The sequence below is a fragment of the Centruroides sculpturatus genome, unplaced genomic scaffold (assembly GCF_000671375.1).
Source record: "Centruroides sculpturatus isolate CEXI.00-Female unplaced genomic scaffold, Cexi_2.0 scaffold1102, whole genome shotgun sequence".
In the NCBI taxonomy this organism is placed as follows: domain Eukaryota; kingdom Metazoa; phylum Arthropoda; class Arachnida; order Scorpiones; family Buthidae; genus Centruroides; species Centruroides sculpturatus.
The window spans coordinates 147,879-166,329 of record NW_019385212.1 but is presented as its reverse complement, the minus strand read 5'-3'; the positions used below and the strand labels follow the sequence as shown (position 1 = coordinate 166,329).

At 33.5% G+C, this 18,451-nt stretch overlaps 1 protein-coding gene across 1 annotated transcript; it reads right to left on the bottom strand.

Moving 5' to 3' along the window:
• Positions 1-3,154: 3,154 nt before the first annotated feature.
• Positions 3,155-18,178, bottom strand: LOC111636203 (coronin-7-like). Its single transcript, XM_023381405.1, has 25 exons — positions 17,986-18,178; positions 12,759-12,830; positions 12,594-12,687; positions 12,424-12,501; positions 12,011-12,081; positions 11,762-11,942; positions 11,570-11,694; positions 11,413-11,499; positions 11,247-11,329; positions 11,120-11,174; positions 10,994-11,051; positions 7,372-7,517; positions 7,198-7,293; positions 6,771-7,037; positions 6,422-6,674; positions 6,182-6,357; positions 6,008-6,116; positions 5,699-5,925; positions 5,433-5,623; positions 5,215-5,353; positions 4,940-5,146; positions 4,714-4,849; positions 4,498-4,631; positions 3,582-3,668; positions 3,155-3,510 (listed from the first exon to the last, which is right to left on the bottom strand). Exons 2-25 carry the CDS (start codon positions 12,819-12,821, stop codon positions 3,496-3,498), a joined length of 3,078 nt encoding a protein of 1,025 aa, XP_023237173.1. The 5' UTR covers positions 12,822-12,830; positions 17,986-18,178; the 3' UTR covers positions 3,155-3,495.
• Between the last annotated feature and the right edge of the window lie 273 nt (positions 18,179-18,451).

The window sequence follows — 18,451 nt, the reverse complement described above, 5'->3', positions numbered from 1 at the left end:
CTTTTTGTTTACACGAATATTAATATATTCAGCAGTTTTGTAACAAATTTTATACTCTAAAAAAGTAGAAAACTTTTTCTTAATTAAAAAAAAAGGTTTCTTACTTTTCACGAGAGTTTGTGCTGTTTTTAAAATGTTAACAATTGAATTTAACATGTGCATTTAAAGAAATTCTTGCGCTGAGGAAGGTGCTTAAACACAAAACAGCCTTTTTTTTTTATCTTTGAACTAAAATAGCATTATTTTAGCTTTCCTATAGTCTAAATAGGATCATGAAATTTATCGCTAGTCGGCAAGTTTCAGTATTAATATAAAAATAATAATATAATGTAATTGATAACTTTCTATGCATATTCTTAACAGAATGGTTTTTTTTCATTTTTGACTGCCTCGTGAGCACCAAGGGCCTTTTTCTGTGCCTGTTGCGGGTTTAACCAGGCTCCTAAGTACTTTGAATAATTATTTCATCTCACAATATTAATATATCTCATTTTCATAACAATTTAGACATTTTTCGGATATTATTACTTATTTTAAATCTTCATACCAAATAGTTTGCAGCTTTAAATTATCAAAACACTAGGTATAATTACATGAGAAGAATAAATTTTCACGTGTAATATTCTCACTTATTATAACACTTGTTACAAATTTAAATATTCACATAAAATATCCTATCTTTTAAGTTCTTTGAAAGTTGCAGAAAAGAAAAACGAGATGTTATTTTAATGGTAATTATATTGTGTTAAAACACACTGTTCATGCATATCTTTTGAAATATTAAAGAACTACTTCCATAATAACTGAAGTTTTCTTTGTAGGCAACTGCCGCAGCCAAAGTTTTATCCTCCCCGTAGACAGTCTGATCTGGCTGAAGTTCATCAATAGGTAAATTACTAACAGCACTATCAGCAAAGCCTATCTTTAGATGTTATAATTTTCCACTGTGGGCTTAGATATTTATGTATATGCCCCTTTTATTTAACAGAAAAACATTTGAATTTCTTAATTCAGTACCAGCTGCATTCTAAAAACAACTTCTGAATCAAACAAATTGAACTTTAACAGAGGCTATTTTTACAATTTGAATGATGCCAAATCAGAAGATTCAAAAAAATTTAGTTTCATTTCACATTATAGAGTTTGTTCTTATTTGTCCAAAAAAAGAAAACAGATATGGTCATTATTTCCAAATTAAAGTACAATATAAATTTCAGAATCTACAAATCATCATACTAAATGCCACAAATGCAGGAATTAATGTGTAATTCTATAATTTATTGTTTTTAATACATATGAAAATGTACACTGCTGGAGTTCAAATATAATTTATTAATGCTAATGATTATGTATTTTGTTTTTTACATTTTAAGAATTAATTTAATTCATGCGTCAAATACTTATTACAATTTTTATTCAGAAAAAACATTGGATGATGGTGCTAAGCAAAGAATAAACCGTTTATAACACGACATTCGCACAGATAGCTAATTAAAAACTGTATGCAAATCATCATCCAATTTTCACAGTATGCGGAAAACTACATTTATTTTGACAATCGAGAATTTACTGTTTAAACTGGCATATAAAACTGAATCTTAAGTCCAAAAATATCTCAAACTAGCGGTTGACTTATATGGCAGGCTTGAAACATTTACCGTAGAACAGCAACATTTCACAAGAATCATTGCATTACCATAACTCCAACGGGTTGCCAGAAATATTTTGACTAAAATATGTTTAATGAATATTATATAATTACACTACAAGCAGTTTCCTAAAAGATAATGCATCTACACTACATCACTACAGATGGTAGCGCGTAAGCAAAGCCATACAAATGTAGCCTACTATTGCAATACATTACAAACAATTTATCGGACGTGTTGATTTTGACTCAGATGTGCAGAAGTCTTGCCTGAAAGTAAAAGCATCAAGAAAATTTAAAATAGGGCTTCAGATATTCTGGCAACACTGATCTAGACATTAGTTCTGAAGCATGCCGAGCACAAGAAAACTTTTTGTATATTTTGCATTCCAGCAATCTCGACTCCTGTCAAGGAGAATATTTTCTCAAAAGTGGCACAATTAAGCACCCCTCATGCACCAGAACAATATCCATTATTAGGAATCATTAGTTTTTCAAATGTAACAAAACCTCCAAATGCTTTTTCATCAGAAATGGGCCTGTTCTGTGGAAAAATAAAAATAAATACAAATTTTCCACAATGCTTGTGTTTTAGACATGCTTGTAACAAGTGCATTGTAATATTAAATAACATTATAAATTTGAAGCTCATTGCATTATTAAAACAAAATGAATTAATGTTTGTCACTGTTACATAACAAGTTTCTCATAGTTATTCTTGTTTTAGATGCAAAATGTCTAACACGAATCCTTACCAAGACGACGAAGATTTTAGCCATTATTTAGTGTCTTACGTAAATCTTGTCAGCCATATCCGATTTTTTTTACGACTTTTGTAACAATCATCACGTTGAAAAATGTTACAGGCAATGTTTCGACTAAAGCAATACACCCATATGCGCTTTTGCCATAGATTACTGCATATTTAGGGGTAGTCGAAGGTCTAGAATTTCTGAGCCAAGAATCTCTAAGTCAACTTATAAGCCAGCATATACAGTACTTTTGTTTTATTAATAAAGAAGACGAGTTTGAAACATTTTTATAAGGCATCATAGCACTATGGTCCTTATGGCCACTCGATATTGAAATTGTCCCAACCTCTGCTAATTTTGACCGGCAAGGACGAGAAATTGAATTCAATTGTATTTTTATTTAATTTAATGGAAAAAATGGTAGATTAAATTGATTTAAATGCTCTATGCGAGTGCTCCATTAGGAAACTGTTTTCAGATTTTGTCAACTTTCGCTAGTTATCTTGAAGAAGAAATTGATAAAATCTGAAGAGCCAAACAGCCGTTCGACAGCTAATACATTAGCTAAAGTTTGGTTCGAGTTTGAGCACCTTCCTTTTTAATGTATAGAGTTTTTACCAGTATAATATCAAAACAAAAATTAAAAAATTATTCCCATTAAAAAAAAATAATAACCAGTAAAAAAATTTGGCACAAAAATTTTCATGCTTATTTATTCTACATTTTTTTCATTTTTGTAAAAAATCTTTTAATATTAGAAAAAGTATAAATGTATAAATATGAATCTTTTATGTTAATCAACAATATATTTTTTTTTAACTTACAATTAACATATACAGTAATAATTACTGTAAATATATGGCATTACAACAAGTGGATGAGGAGCATAGTGCGGAAATTGCATTTGCATGACGATAAAATATCCGAAAATTCAGTAAACTTATACGTCGACGATGATCATGGCACCATTCGAATCTTGTTACGAGTAATATAACGGAATGCCGTTTTCATAAAACGAATGAGCATTATTAATATTTTAACTTGTACCATTTATCAGATATGTACAATGGTTTTATCATTATTTTACTCGAACGTCTAATTATCTTCATCCTTGAAGAAAAAGTAGGAAACGATAATCATTAATTCGATCATCTTTGAAACGTCTTCGAATAATTACTTACCCATTCGTCGGGATCGACGCCCTCGAACGAATCTTGGGGTAATTTCTCATCTTGATAATTCATTTTATCTTTCATTGAACTTATTATCTAAAGAGAAAAAGGTCATTTAGCAAGACAGTAAAATTCTTTCCAAAAAGTTAATATTATATACATATTGTCACCAACACGAAACTGCAATGATGTACAAGGCCAAAGCTGATGGATTTGTCAAATTTGTGAAAATGGAATTTTCTATGGAAAAATAGTCCCTATTTAGGTATTAGTCACGCGGAAAGCTTCCTGAGGCCAGCCCATCGGTCGGATGCAAACCTGCAACTGACTACCAGTGTTCATATCTATAATTTCCCAAATTTTTTGTAGGGGGAAATCGCCTTTCCATTATTGGACTTATTCTTTTCAGCTCTTTCTGTCCCGTGGGCATTGAGAGAGCCTTTTCTCTGGGTCAGATAGCAAAAGACGGACCCGACATATCCAGGACGGACCACCGTCCGAAAAATTCCGGTACTGCTCGCCCTCATTTGATTGCAGGTTTTCAAAGCAGAAAGCCGACATCTTAATTACCTCTGCCATCTGGTCCATCATTGGGTATTCCAAATTAAGCATTGATTCTTTAAGTAGTGATGTAATTTCTCAGAACTGTTCAAAAATCAGCATCATTGGTGACACACTGATAAAGAGTAATACTGCTAAAATTTATCAAAATATTGCTTTGTATACAAAGAAATTTTTGTACATCATTAAGTACAACCGAGACCAATATAGCAAAATTACTTAGCTTTAAATTTTAACATTTATCACTAGTATGCAAATGAACTTGAAAAGAATAGAAAACAGCTGACTTGTAGAACATGTAATGTTATGATAACTTGAAGAAAAATACATTGTAGAAGATAAAATTTTATTAGTGTGCTCTTACTTGTTCTTCCTTTTCTTTATTTCCTGTTAAGAATGCCAAAGAACTCTCTAATACCGCATGTCCTTCGAACTGGATTATTTCTTCTTGAGGGGCAGAAACGGGCGAAACTGTAGGTTTCTGGGTGGCTTCGGATACTGCATACGATATTAACTAATGAGCATCTTTGAAAACAAGAGAAGAAAAAAAAAAAAAACACTGATTTAGTAATTTACTTACAAGGCAGCATCCCTTCTGGTTTCAAACTAATGAATTTAGGTTTAATGTTTGCACCTGAAAACCAATCCTGACTGGACATTGCGGCTTCCCACGTGACCTGTACGTCTGGAAACAGATCGTCTTGGAAATATTCTGTCTGAAAATATATCATTTTTGTACCAAATAAACCGATCATCATGTATTAATTTTTTGTCCTTTGCGTGACGATGGAGTATGCAGAACTTACTCTGAGCCGAGGAACAGTAAAAGATAAGGGTTCTATTGTAGTGTTAGTCAGTCTGACAGCTCTTGCAAATTCTACTTCTGCTACATTGCAAACATATTTTGGTAAGAAAGATACAGCCTGATGCGGTCCACTACATTTGTAGTGAGACAGCGGATAGAAATGCGATCCCTCCGTTGAGACTTCGTAAGCAAATATAACAGATTCTCCCTAATTAAAGTTAGTGTCTTATTAGTATCTACACTAATTTACAATTTTATAAGCCAAGTAGCGATTACCTTTCCAGTTAAGAATAACGTGGAACTACTTTCGTCATAAAACGGAACGAGGATGGAAGGATTTACATTGATACCTTCGGTTGCTAGTGGTTCCGAAAGATCGTCTTTACTATACAACATGATCTGTCTTTCCGAAACTCTGTAAACAAATTTAGTCAGTTTTAATATATATTTAACATTAGATTTTTTGTTGTAATTCTCACAAAAGACAGACTTACTTGCTGAAACCACATACTACTAGATGAGACCCTCCTAGCACCCATGTTACCCTTGCGCCTCTTTTTCCGCTGGGTCCCGGGCCTTCCTTAATCGGCGTACAAGACTTTCTCGGATTATATATTCTTAATTTTTGATCTTTGCAAACTGTTGCCAAATATTGGCCATCTTGACTCCACGCCAAAGTAAACACCTTAAAAATTGAACGTGTAAAAATTACTTATAATTAAATTTGACAAAACCGGAAAACAAATTGTTTTGTCAATACCTGATCTGTGTGTCCTTGCAAAGTTATATAAACGTTTTTAGTGATAAGATCCCATACTTTAATGCTAAAATCGTAGGATGCCGTTATTATGACGTCTCTGGCAACGGGGTGGAATTTTACTATTGAAATTTTATCATTGCCTGCAATGAATTCCTCGTCCGGGGACGTTTCGCCTTCGAGACCTTCTTCGGGAATGAGGCACACGAAAATTTTTCCACTATCCGAAGCTATTTAAATTAAAATGACCCAACTTACGTTATCCAAAAATTAAAAAAAAAAAAAACTTTATTTGCATATTTATATACTCACCAATAACGAGCCTACAATCGTTGAATGGATCCCAAGCGAAATCCGCAATGTTACTGCCACACACGATGCTCGGTAGTTTGCCCGTAGACAGACGTCCCGGTTTGCTAAGCTGTAAAGAAATACATCAAGAAATGGCTTTCGGTATTTTTAAATCCATTGAACGAGAAAACTTACCTCCAATATGGCAATATGACCACCTGCGATATTCAAAGGAAGCGCAACTCTACTTGGATTAGCATGAAAGACGTCGCACTCTCCAGACAAATTCTTGTTGTAGTTAGTAATGTTTGTGATGTGTGTGTTTTTATGAAGAATCGTACCATTGAGATGACGGAATTTTGTAGTCCTCACTAAAAATATATTAAAAGTTCGGTAATGCGAATAAATCAATGCCAATCGAACTAGGAAAATTACCTCCAAACGTGCGCGTATTCCTCTGTGGCGTGGGAGAAGCCACCAGTTGACTATTTGTTTTCTTTTGCTGCATTTCTAAGTTGTTCATCTTTTCTATAATGTCTTCCAATATTATATTTGCACTTCCGGAATCGCGAGGTTTCTCTTCAATTACTACCTGAACGTTTTTTACTTTATTCTGGTATTCAAAGTCTCTGACTTGCGATTCTACGGACGTTTTGCTGTGCCTCGGCGGTTTGGGTGGAACGGTTGGCTAAAAATAATTGTTTGTATTTAACTTTTGACAATTCTTTAATTTTATATATCTTTAAAAAAAAGCAATAGGATGTAATATTTGTAGATAACTAACTTTTGCAACGTTTGAGGACGATTTTTCCATCAAACTATTATATGGAATTTCTTCGCTTTCTATTTTTTTAAAGACGTTGAAACTGGAAGTGAAATCGCACTTTTCGGAGATTTTTGTTTCTATGGTTTCGTCGGATGGAGGTTTAAACGGAGCAGACTCTATGCTGTTTTTTCTCTCAGATTTCTCTTCACAAGTTTGAAATTTATGGCCGAACTTTAATAACTTGCGGCCAAGAGACTTTTGTGGATTTAAGCTGACTGTACCGACCTAAAAATGTGACGAATGCATGTGTGTGTATGTATGTATATATATATATATATATGGCAACAAACAAGCGAAAAGGCATAGTTAAAGGTTACAAAAACTTAATTATTTTAGTTTACAGAATTATCAAAAGTGATGTGAGCTAGCATTGATCACTACAAACCTTCTTTGTATCTCCTTTAGACCAGTCGTCAACGTGCAATGCCGGTTCTGTGCCTTTCGTATCAGGATACAGATCAGAGTGATATTCTCTATAAGACTAAAAGTTGTGTAATAAATCTAATTGCAAGTTTTACACATTACAGAATTAGTACAGTAATTACGAAAGGAAACTTACTTTGCGTGGGACTTGATAAGAGATCGGAACAATGCAATCCTGTCCCAACAACATAATGCGATTTACCTCCGCTTGCATGACATTCAATGCTCTCTTCGGTACCAAAGCTATTCCTTTGGTTTGGATGTCACCAATGTGCTTTGTAGCTGAAATGTTAAAATTCATTGATCGAAATTATATACAAGAAATGGATTGGACAGATATCAAATTTAATGAAAACTAAGATACACAGAATGATCGAAAAGTAACTTTACAAGGCCAGCTGTAAGTGGAAAAAAAAAAAATACCGTTGAATGTAACTCCAATGCAGGTAGGTAGTAACAACTCAGATTAACAACTCTGAACAATGTATGAGTGTGGGACAATTGCGACAACTTCTGAAGATGCTACAAGATTAGAAAACCAGTCTCAAAGACCAAGTTATTTGATTTTTGAGAGCAAAAACGTTTTGGTGGATCAGCTTGTTGAGGCATATGGGGACAATGTTGTTCTGTCAGTGTCACAGAATAATGTCAGAGGTTCAAAAGGAGGACAAGAAAAATGCCAGTCTGCCAGTGACAAAAGCTATGGTGGCATTCAAGCTGCTTGATGACGAAAGTCAATGCCACAATAATCGACAAACTAATGAAGCCAGCGCAAGGCCTTGAGAAGACACAAAGCAGCAATACACAACAGACACATTGCTATGCCTTTCAACTCTGCCACAATATGGAACTATACATTCATTACATTGCTTGTGGATAGCTGTAGCAACAGAGAAATTTTTGCAGACAGAATAAACAAGCTTTTTAAATGTTGCAATAAATGCCTGAAAAGGACGGGAAGTTTTATCAAGAAATAGCATATTGCTTGCAAATACATCTGATACGTTTTCATTTCCACAATAAAAGTATTTTCTGAATTATTGACCTTGTAAACGCTCTTCTTTTTTTAATCACCCATGTATTTGATACCACATTCAATAGCAAGTATATTCCACAAATCAAAATACAAGATAAAGTGGAAAGTATTCCTTTATAAAATCGTAATAAAATACCCAAGTATGCGAGATTAAACCTTTCATCAATGGGATATTACTTTCATTGCTTTTATTAGTTATGACATGGAAAGAAATGTGTGTAAAATATACCATAAAAAGAACACCGGCAAGTTTTTTAACTATATCATGTAGCCATTAAGGGAATCTTTATCTCTGCTGTAGTTTGGTCAGGCTCACAATGGGGATGGCTAAGTAGTAAGAGATTGGATCTGACATAGCCAGTTAAACCAACTGTAACAATTAAAGATTCCAACCTAGAACTGAATCTGAGCAGGAGTGGAGGCTGATGCCTTCACCACTGACTGCCTATCGACTAAATTCTAACTTCAGCAATTATAATTTTCTTATAACTTCATAAAAAACTTACATATTTTGACATTGACATGCACATATATGAAAAGGGTTGTATACTGTTCAACATATCCTCACCAAATTTGGCACAAATATTCTTTGAAATCCTAGAACACCTTAGCATGTGGAGTCCCCACTTCCGACCACTCCCTCTTAACTTTAACCCGAGCAGTTTCATTATTGTAAATATTCGGGTCAATAAATGTACATTTTAGTTACTAAGGTCATTGTTTTTAAATCACCCTTTCCCAACTTGACCTCACCAATCCCTCCCTCACCCCCTCAAAATCCAGAGCAATGCCAGGTACACACAGCTGGTATAATTATAAAATAGACTAGATCAAATATTTAAATTAAAAAAAAAATGCAATTATCTTTAAGGTCAAATGTCAAAAAGGTTCCCACACATTTATATTGCATTGTTAGGGTTGCCATACGTTTGTATTTAGTATGGGCAGTCCATACTTTAAAGACCATAACTTAGAAAAAATAGACAAAATGTCCACACTTTTCAACTGATCGCAAAGTTAATAGTTAAATTGTAACCACTTAGATTTAAATCTGTCAAAAGGTGCTAAATTTTTGATGATATTGTATTTGTTGGCTAGGTGGCAACGCTGTATAAGCAAATGTAACATCTCTATTGCTTAGAGAACGTGCACACATTCATTATAACAGTTTCTTTTAATTCGACCGTACTTGTTGTCTAAGTGGTAAAATAGCTTTTTTATATTTAAAATTGCATTCTGTGCCCCAAAGGAAATTAAATTGAAACTTTATATATGTGCCTACATTTATTAGATTGAAAATTATGAATAAATTTCCTTTATTTTGCCTTACTGTCCAAGTACTTTAATGCTAATCTGTCTGTATTTTCCCATCAACTATTATGGTAATCCTAGCATTATATAAGCTTTACGTCAAATAAGAACTTATTTTTAATTCTAGTACAACAAAGAATGATGACAAATGTAGCTGCCATCTTCAAAATTTTTTGTTTTTAAACTCTACCCTTTGGGGGCATTAAGAATACCTTTTTGTGTGCCATTGTGGTTTTGGCTAAGCTGGCAATGGGAGCATTTGAATGGCGAGGGATGGGACCAAACATATTGGGGATCAATCCGCCCAGGAAAATTTGAACCAATCTAAACTTGACCCATACTCCAGTGGCAGTTTGCGAATGTTTTCCACAGAGTTCAAAAACTGGCTCGACAATTAAACATAACACCATCGTGCCTAACCTACAAAACGAATCGCATCTTTTGACTGACCCAAATTTCAAAGTTGTTGCGAGTGATTGATTAGTTAATGCAATGCTCTAATGTATTAAGGTTACGTGGCCCGTCACAGTTATGCTCGGGTGGGCTTGACTGCAATGGGTCAAGCTGGCATGGACGATGGGCCATTTTCAATATTTGAAAAGAAAGAAAGAAAAAAAAAACCAAGATAAATATGGAATATCACAATTAAATTTTGCTGCAAGCTTAAATTTATATTCTATAAATAAAATGTTGCATAATTTTCTTCACTCCACTCTTGTAAAGAGAAAAAAAAGGTTGTATACTAACTATAAATTTGTGTATAATTGCTTAAAGTATGAGCCTACTGCTCTGGAGAATTGGGATCTAATCTGTGCGAGTAACACCAGAAGAAATCTTAATGCCTATCCCACATTACCTGGTCCACAATGGGGACATCTGGGCAATGTGATCCGATGTAAAGAGAGGAAAATTTATAAGTCATAATGAGTTTAAAACAGACTTTGAATGGAGAACAGAAGACATTTCAATTCAAATTGAAATGTCTTCTGTTCTCCAAAGTCTGTTTCAAAGATGCACTTTCAGAATATTTTGGGAACATTATTCAAATGGAGATGCAATTGATTAAACGAATTCCTTTAGCTTGAAGAGTAAAGTTCTAGATGTAGAACACGATTTTGAAATTAGTTATTAATTTGATTTCTAATCCCAAATACATAGAAGATGAGGCATAGTCTCTCTTTTTTTGTTGGCAAGACCTATCCTGCACTCTTCCATCAGTTAAAGTGTTCTTTAAAGAACCGAAGCAAGAGTTTACGATTTTAATTGCATGGACACGTATGTACCTCATCTTCGGTGTGTTAAGTGCTGAATAAACTTTATATATGGCTTTGCATACGTTATTTTTAAAATAAAATTTTAACAATTTTAAGAATTTACAATAAAATTCAAACATTCAATAAAATCAATTTACCTTCGACAAAATACGGTTCTCTGTACACAACTTCCCAATAATGAACTACTGTTTCTGCCTGAATACATAAATTAATTATACTTTACAATCTTGAAATATTAATACCGTGACAAAAGTTTAACTTACCTTTGCTGCCAAGAATAACATATTTGTATCGGGATCAAAAAGTGGAACAAAAATGCTGTATTAAAGACAAAATTTTATAATTCATTTCTAAAATCTGAATAAATAATTTTATAACGAGCATACGTACTTCAAGGATAGATCGAATCCAGATTTAGCCAAAATCTTGTCAAAGTTTCTGACGTCTCTTATGACTACTTCTACATTTTTTGCCTAATAATTTACGATGAACATCATTTGTCTTATATTAAAAGTTCGAAAAAATTATATTGCGGTGTTTCTTTACACTTACTTACACTTCCAAATCCCGTCGACAGAACATACTCGGTATCTCCGAGCCAGATGACTCTAGAATCGCGATTATTCAAGTGTCCTTTTGTTTCCTGAAGACAAAATCTAACATATTAATTATTATTTTGATTAAACATTAAAATCGATTGGTAACGAACTAACCGAAACTGATTCGGAGCATCTCGGATCCCATATCTGAAGCAGGCAATCCTTTCCAGAACTGATAATGGAACTTCCGTCACTTTTCCAAGTAAACGAGTGAATTAAATCTTTGTGGCTACAGTTACCTGTAAAGAGTTATGTAAATTTAGCTAAAGTTATCTTAATTTAATTATTCTCTCGTGGATAACTCACTATATAACTGTTCTTGCTTAGTTACGTCCCAAATTTTGAGAGATTTATCGGCCGACGTGGTCAACAGGCAGTCGACAGTCGGGTGCCAACCGATTACTTGCGGTTTATCGTTCGGCACGGAGAAGTTTGCGATGCTATTACGAGGGATTTGGCCACTTTCGGGAATCTGCCACACTTTTACCTGAAGAGGAGTTTATAAGTTGAATTTACATTTGGTAAAGCATCAATGCAAACAGAATTAAAACGTACATTTGAGTCTTCCGAACAAGTCGCTAATAAACCATCATCAAAAGGAGAGAAATCGAAATCTGTTACTGGTCCTGAAAGAATAATTAAATGGGGTTCATTGTTCAAAATGTTGCATTGTGTATTAACTTAACAAAATGTCAAATTGGTTATAAAGATTAATAATTAGAATTTAGTTTTGAATTTGATTTTAAAAGTTCCAAAAGAGTTAATGTTTTCTTAATTGTTTTAAAAACTAATAAGAACAATAATAATTTACCAAAACAGTTCTATATATATAATTAAAATTAAGATTTTGTTCAGAATTAAATAAAACAGATCCCAATCCCCTACAAATTACATACTGCTGGAACCGCAGTTTGGATCTGCAGGTGTCAATTATAAAAGAAACATTGCCAAAAAACATTTTTCCTCACCCGAATGTGCATGGAGCAGAGGTGGTTTATTTTTCTTTCCAGTTTCATTAATTGATAAAATTCCTAAATTGCCTTCACCTGAAAATAATCAAAACACCAAAACAAATAAAAATATAATGTTTTTAGTAAGAAATTATCCCTTTTTTATCAAGGTAACAAACATTTTTTACCTAATTCCACATTGAATACCATAAATCCCGCACTGGCTTTGATGTGATTTCCAAACGATCGGGGGTCTCCGACAGGTAAGTCGAGTATCCATCCCTTAAATGTCAATCCAAATTAAACAAAATACAATAAAAAACACTTAAAAATATCTTATACAATAATTTTACCTCTCCTTTTTTTGGAACTTTAGGAGCTGCATTCTTGTATTTAGATGGCTTAAACCTCCACATAATTCACTCCTAAACCAATAAAAATAAAGAAAAGGTTTAAGCGTTTCTCGTTAGATTCGTATCTTGAAATCTAGATTCAAAAACGCGATTTTGCCGAAGGTTTTAATTTGGCGAGAGACTTGTACGAAGTAGCAAACGTTTCTTTAGCAAGATAATTTTACGATAATTATCAAGACAATGAACAACTTTATCTTATTTTCAACCTTTAATCTGATTAGATAATAGAATAATACTAAAATTCCACCCAGTTCCACCCACTTTGTCTACAAACCTCGAAACTGTGATACAGTTTCGAGGTTTGTAGACAAAGTGGGAATGAATGAATATAAAACCTATAAGCAGCTATTGGGTAATTTTATCTACTATACCAGTGTTTTTCAACCTTTTTCTGATAGTTGCACCCCCATCTTTGTAAATTTTTTACTTGTAGCACCCCTGGTTTATCATATGTAGAGTTATTGTACTTTTTGTAATAGACATTAAAAGCCAATTAATTATAAATTACATCTGCATTTTCCTTGAAAATGTCACTCCTCGTCCTCCCATTGTCCTAGATTGTCCAAGTTTCCATAACCTCTCTCCTCTTCGGACATCTGACAAAACTCAACCCCCTTATTTTATTATTCGTAAAGTGATAAACCACATTTAATGAAATAAAATGGACATCCATTGAAGTTCAACCCCCTTTGTCCAACTTCTCGTAACCCTCTCTCCTCTTTCCATCGTGGATGTCATTTATGGATGACTCCTTAGAAGTGTTACGACGCCACTCGGCCACATCTTGGAATGCCGCCGAAGCGTCGTTGCGGTACCCTACTAGCGTGCCGCGGCATCCCATTGAAAACAGATCCCTAGCTACGGGGGGGGGAGTTACAAGGTTGCTAAGCTCCCTTGGCTTAGTCTGTAGTGCACATATGCAGTACATATAATACATGGTTTTGCTTTCATCATGTAAACTTAGGCTACTGTTACTTCTTTTTACACTTGAACTATAGCTAACAGACCTAAGACTGTCTGGAAAAGGGCTAAATATTAATCATAATAAATCATATAGGAGCAATTGCTCCTATATGATTTATTCCTGGCTGCAGAACTGATTGAGAACAAACTGTACTATACCAATACACATCTAACATCTGCAAATACATCTAATTAATCAAACCACTGAATAATTTCCGTTTAATCTGAAAATTTATTTTTAACTATTCATGATGATTTATAATTTAAATATCCATTGATTCTAGATGATTATCATATTCAAATTTTATTAAAATTTTCATTTCATTCTAAGGATAGAAAATTTAATAAGTGCGATTATTCGATTCGAAATACGAATCCATAATTCATTTAAGTGAAAAAAGGAGGGGGGAAATATTTTCCGTAATCCGTATCGCCATTTGAGTGTACAACCGGTTTCGCAGGCGTCGCGTCGCGTCGCCGCGGCGCATCGCATCGACCAGACAAATTACAACCTGAAAGCTTTATTTTTTTCTTCTCCTTTGATTTTTCTTGCAGTTTTCGTTTACAGTTTGATTAATTTACGAGTCTGAAGTGTTTTAAAGCATCTCCACCATCGAAATTTTCCCGTATTTACGAAGAACACGTTAAAACTAGAGGCGAATAATCCATAAACTACGAGAATAAAATATATCCAAAACTTCCACTATCAATTAGCTCTTCCCGTACGAATTTTTTCTAGTTTATTTAATAACTTCCACTTTCCTTTATCTCGAAAATTTAGCGAAATTCTCGCCGGCATGACGAATCTCTCTATACATTATATCGATCTAAAAGCCTTTCCAGCTTCTAACCAGATTGCCAGGTAACTGCTTCGTAATCTCACAATTTATCGGCATTTAATTTATTCTCGGGAATTTCAGAAAATGAATTCAATTTTAGAAAGTGTAAACAAGATAAACTCGAAAGGGGAACAAGATTTCAAAGCACGTGCTCGAACCTTTCTGACGTCATACCTAAAATATGTGTAGCCCACTGAATGGTCAACAGGCAGTCGACAGTCGGGTGCCAACCAATTACTTGCGGTTTATCGTTCGGCACGGAGAAGTTTGCGATGCTATTACGAGGGATTTGTCCCTCTATCTCCCCACCCCCTTGACCTTTAACTACCAAAATTTAATAGCATCAATGTCACATATATAGAAATAACCCTGCCAAAATTCAAAGATTTTGGTTCACCCAGTCCTGAGATATAATGCAAAATGCACGTCTAAACACAGAATTTTGAAGGGTTTCTTTTACATTTTTTGGACTCCCGGGGTGTCAAACCGTAGAGAAATGCAACTGGGGGGGGGGCAAAATTTGACCGATCATCATACTTCCCAGTGTTATATTCTATATAATGGCGAGATCAGTAAAGTACAGCCCACTCCACTCTTACGAATTAACTATTCCTGCGGAAGTCGTAAAGTAAATCACATTCCTCATAAGTTGTGTAACAAATTGGGATTACGTTCTTGAAATTTTAAATTATATATGTACAGTACTGTATAATACCATAAAGAGATAGGACGGAAAATATACCGTTTAAATACGGAATTTCATCTAACAAAAATAATAAATAAAGGATTGTAAATTGATCGGTCGTAAAGCGGGGGGAATTCGGTGCAAATTTTCTTTCATTTTTTCAAATATTTATAATAGATACGAGGAAGAACAATGCTTAAATTATTTAAGAATTTAAAAACACTCATGCCCTAAACAATGTACTTTTACTATCTATAGGAAATTTTCCAGTAGGCAAAGCTTGGAGACAAATGATTGCATCAATAAATTTTTATTTAATTATTTAATTTGGTATTACATCAGGTGTGAGATTACATATCTCACTTTTATGGATTTTTTTTTTTACTCGATCCTAGTGGACAAGTGCACTTTTGCCCCCTCTGCCCATAGTTTAAGCTATTTCAATTTAAAATATGCAATAATCCGTATCAATTCAATGAGCTTAAGTGTAATTTTTGCTAGCAGAAAATAGTTATTAAAAATTTCTAAGAACTCAAATGGATTACTAAAAAGTACTTTAATTTTGTCAGACTGGGAATGAACACTTCAAAGAGGCTGCAAGAAAAATTAAAAAAAAAAAATGATGCGTTTTTATAGAAAAACAACAAAAATAAAGAAAAAATAATTTACAAGATACACTCGAAATAATAATAAATACATTAAAAAGAATGCCTCGAAGCTTCGAGCGACGAAGAAACATGCTACCAAAGAAAAAATACAGAAAGGAAAAAAAAAAGGATTTTTACAATTTTATAAAATATCAAAATCCACATTTTGCAGGACATTTTTCAAATTCGCTTTCTAAATGAAAAAAAAACCACAATAAAAATAAAAAATCGCTGCAGCATTCTTTTATAACGATTCATTTATAAAACCAGTTTCGCAAGATTTTTAATACATTAAAAACACGAAACCAAATATAACCGAAAAGATACATTTAATTTTCTAAGATATTCACGGTTGCATTCTTATTATAAGCCATTCTCTGCACGCGTAACTCTCTACCAGCATCACAAATTATCTCATCTCCACCCCTTTAATGCGTGACAGCATTTGCGAACGGTGCAAGCATGCAAATAGCGTATAGACACGCGCTAGACACGCATCATTAAGCTCCCATATCACCAAAGACATTCATCAAAAGAATATTTCTTGATTGTTAAACGAGAATTCATTATTTCTTTCCTCACCAAAACTACAGTTTACTCTTTCAGTACCGGCACTGGTATTACTATAATTAACATTAATTTATGTTAAATACTTAATTTTTAACTAGAAACATTTCGTTTAAACAGTAATTTAGATAATTAAATGTATTTTTCTGCGAATTGGCATCATTTTCATGCATTTACAATGATGCAAACGGACAAATATCGATGGCCTTCAATGTGGAATTCGCCATGATTCCTCATGAATGTACTGTACTGTACTCTGCCCATATTATCTTGGGCAAGCTGACACGCTTAAAAATAAATTGAAAACATAAATTATTATTATTTTTTTTTAAATTTGCATTGAAATTTCTAGAAATACTTTAAAATTTTCCAGTCTTTGAAAAATAATGAACATTTACAAGAATACAAATCAAATGTTAAAAAGGTATATTTTAAGGTATGTGAATAACCTTTAAGGTATTTTATCTTTTGTTAAATCTGTTGGAAGCAAGATTTTCAATCTTCTAAATTCTAAAAATGACATTAGAGTAACATAAAACTTATTAAAAACCAACGTTGATTGAATTATTCATCTTTTAAAAAAGCTCTTATCTTCTTCAGTGTCCCTGAAGACTGATGTTTATCTAAGACCTGGACATTGAGAAAAATGACGTTTACTGGATAATTATTTAATTTTTTTTTTTAAACATTTTTATCTGAATAATTTGGAACTGTAATTATTTTCCTATGTGTAGTAGAGTTGAGGGAAATTCTATTCGTATGCACTTTTCGGAATTAAAATGATTTAAAAGATGCAAATTGTAATCGAAGAGTCAAGTGATTAATTGAATACAAAATACTACACATCATTTATAAAAAAAAAATTCAATTTTCAATTTTTTTACAATAAAAAGTAATAGGGACGAACCGTCTTTTCAACCGTCATGATCGCGCCGCAGCGACGCGTCGCGATTTTATATTCAAAAGGCGATTCGTTACTTACGGAACTTTTTACCGATTGTTTATACGATCGTTAGTGTTTTTTCCCCGTATCGAACGAGTCATGCATCACATGCAATTTTCGAATCAATATGATCATACTTTACAGATCGATCTGTCTGTATGTATGTATAATATATATAAATTATATCGCTATTATAATAGCTGTAAACAATGCAAGGATTTCATTTCTAGTCTTGCGGGGAAAAATCCCTAGATGGCATTTTAAATTCGAGGTTTGTAGGGATTAATCCTTAGATGTGGGAATAAAACCAGAGACACGGTACACGTATTTATGGAGATTTACTTCGGCGAATGCTTAAATAAACACAAAAGGTAAGAATTAAAAAAGGATAATACTCTTAGATGAATATTAAAAGCTAAAAGATACATTTATTACGTTGGGGAAATTAATTACGGTAGACAAGTATTGACAGCTGACATTTCTGTTTAAAGTGTACGGTAGAGGTGACAAGATGCAAACTCACCCAACGTTTGACTTGCGTTTCGATAGAAATGCAACCGGAATGCTTCCTCTAAGATCCTTTACGATGATTTATAGCCGACTAATTCCACCCACTCGTACGAAGGGGTGTAGATATCCTGTAACAAAGGACAACTCGCAGGATGTGCTGCAACACGTGGTACACATCGGCGAGTCCTAGCTCGAGTCATAGATATCGTCGTGACGTCACGCCAATAATGAATTTCGTAGGCTTAAAAAAAAAAAAAAAATACAAAATGCATTTATATACGTAGAAGCGCGTATTAACTACTATATTTATTTATTACTTAAATAAAAATAAAAATATCTCTATTTAGTGACGCGGAAAGTCCACATTTGCGCTCTGATTTGTTTCAAGTTTGATAATTAATGTCGTTTCGGCTGAGGAATTTTTTCTTTTTTTTTTTTTTTTGGATTGTTATGAGCTCGATCTTCATTAATTATTCGTG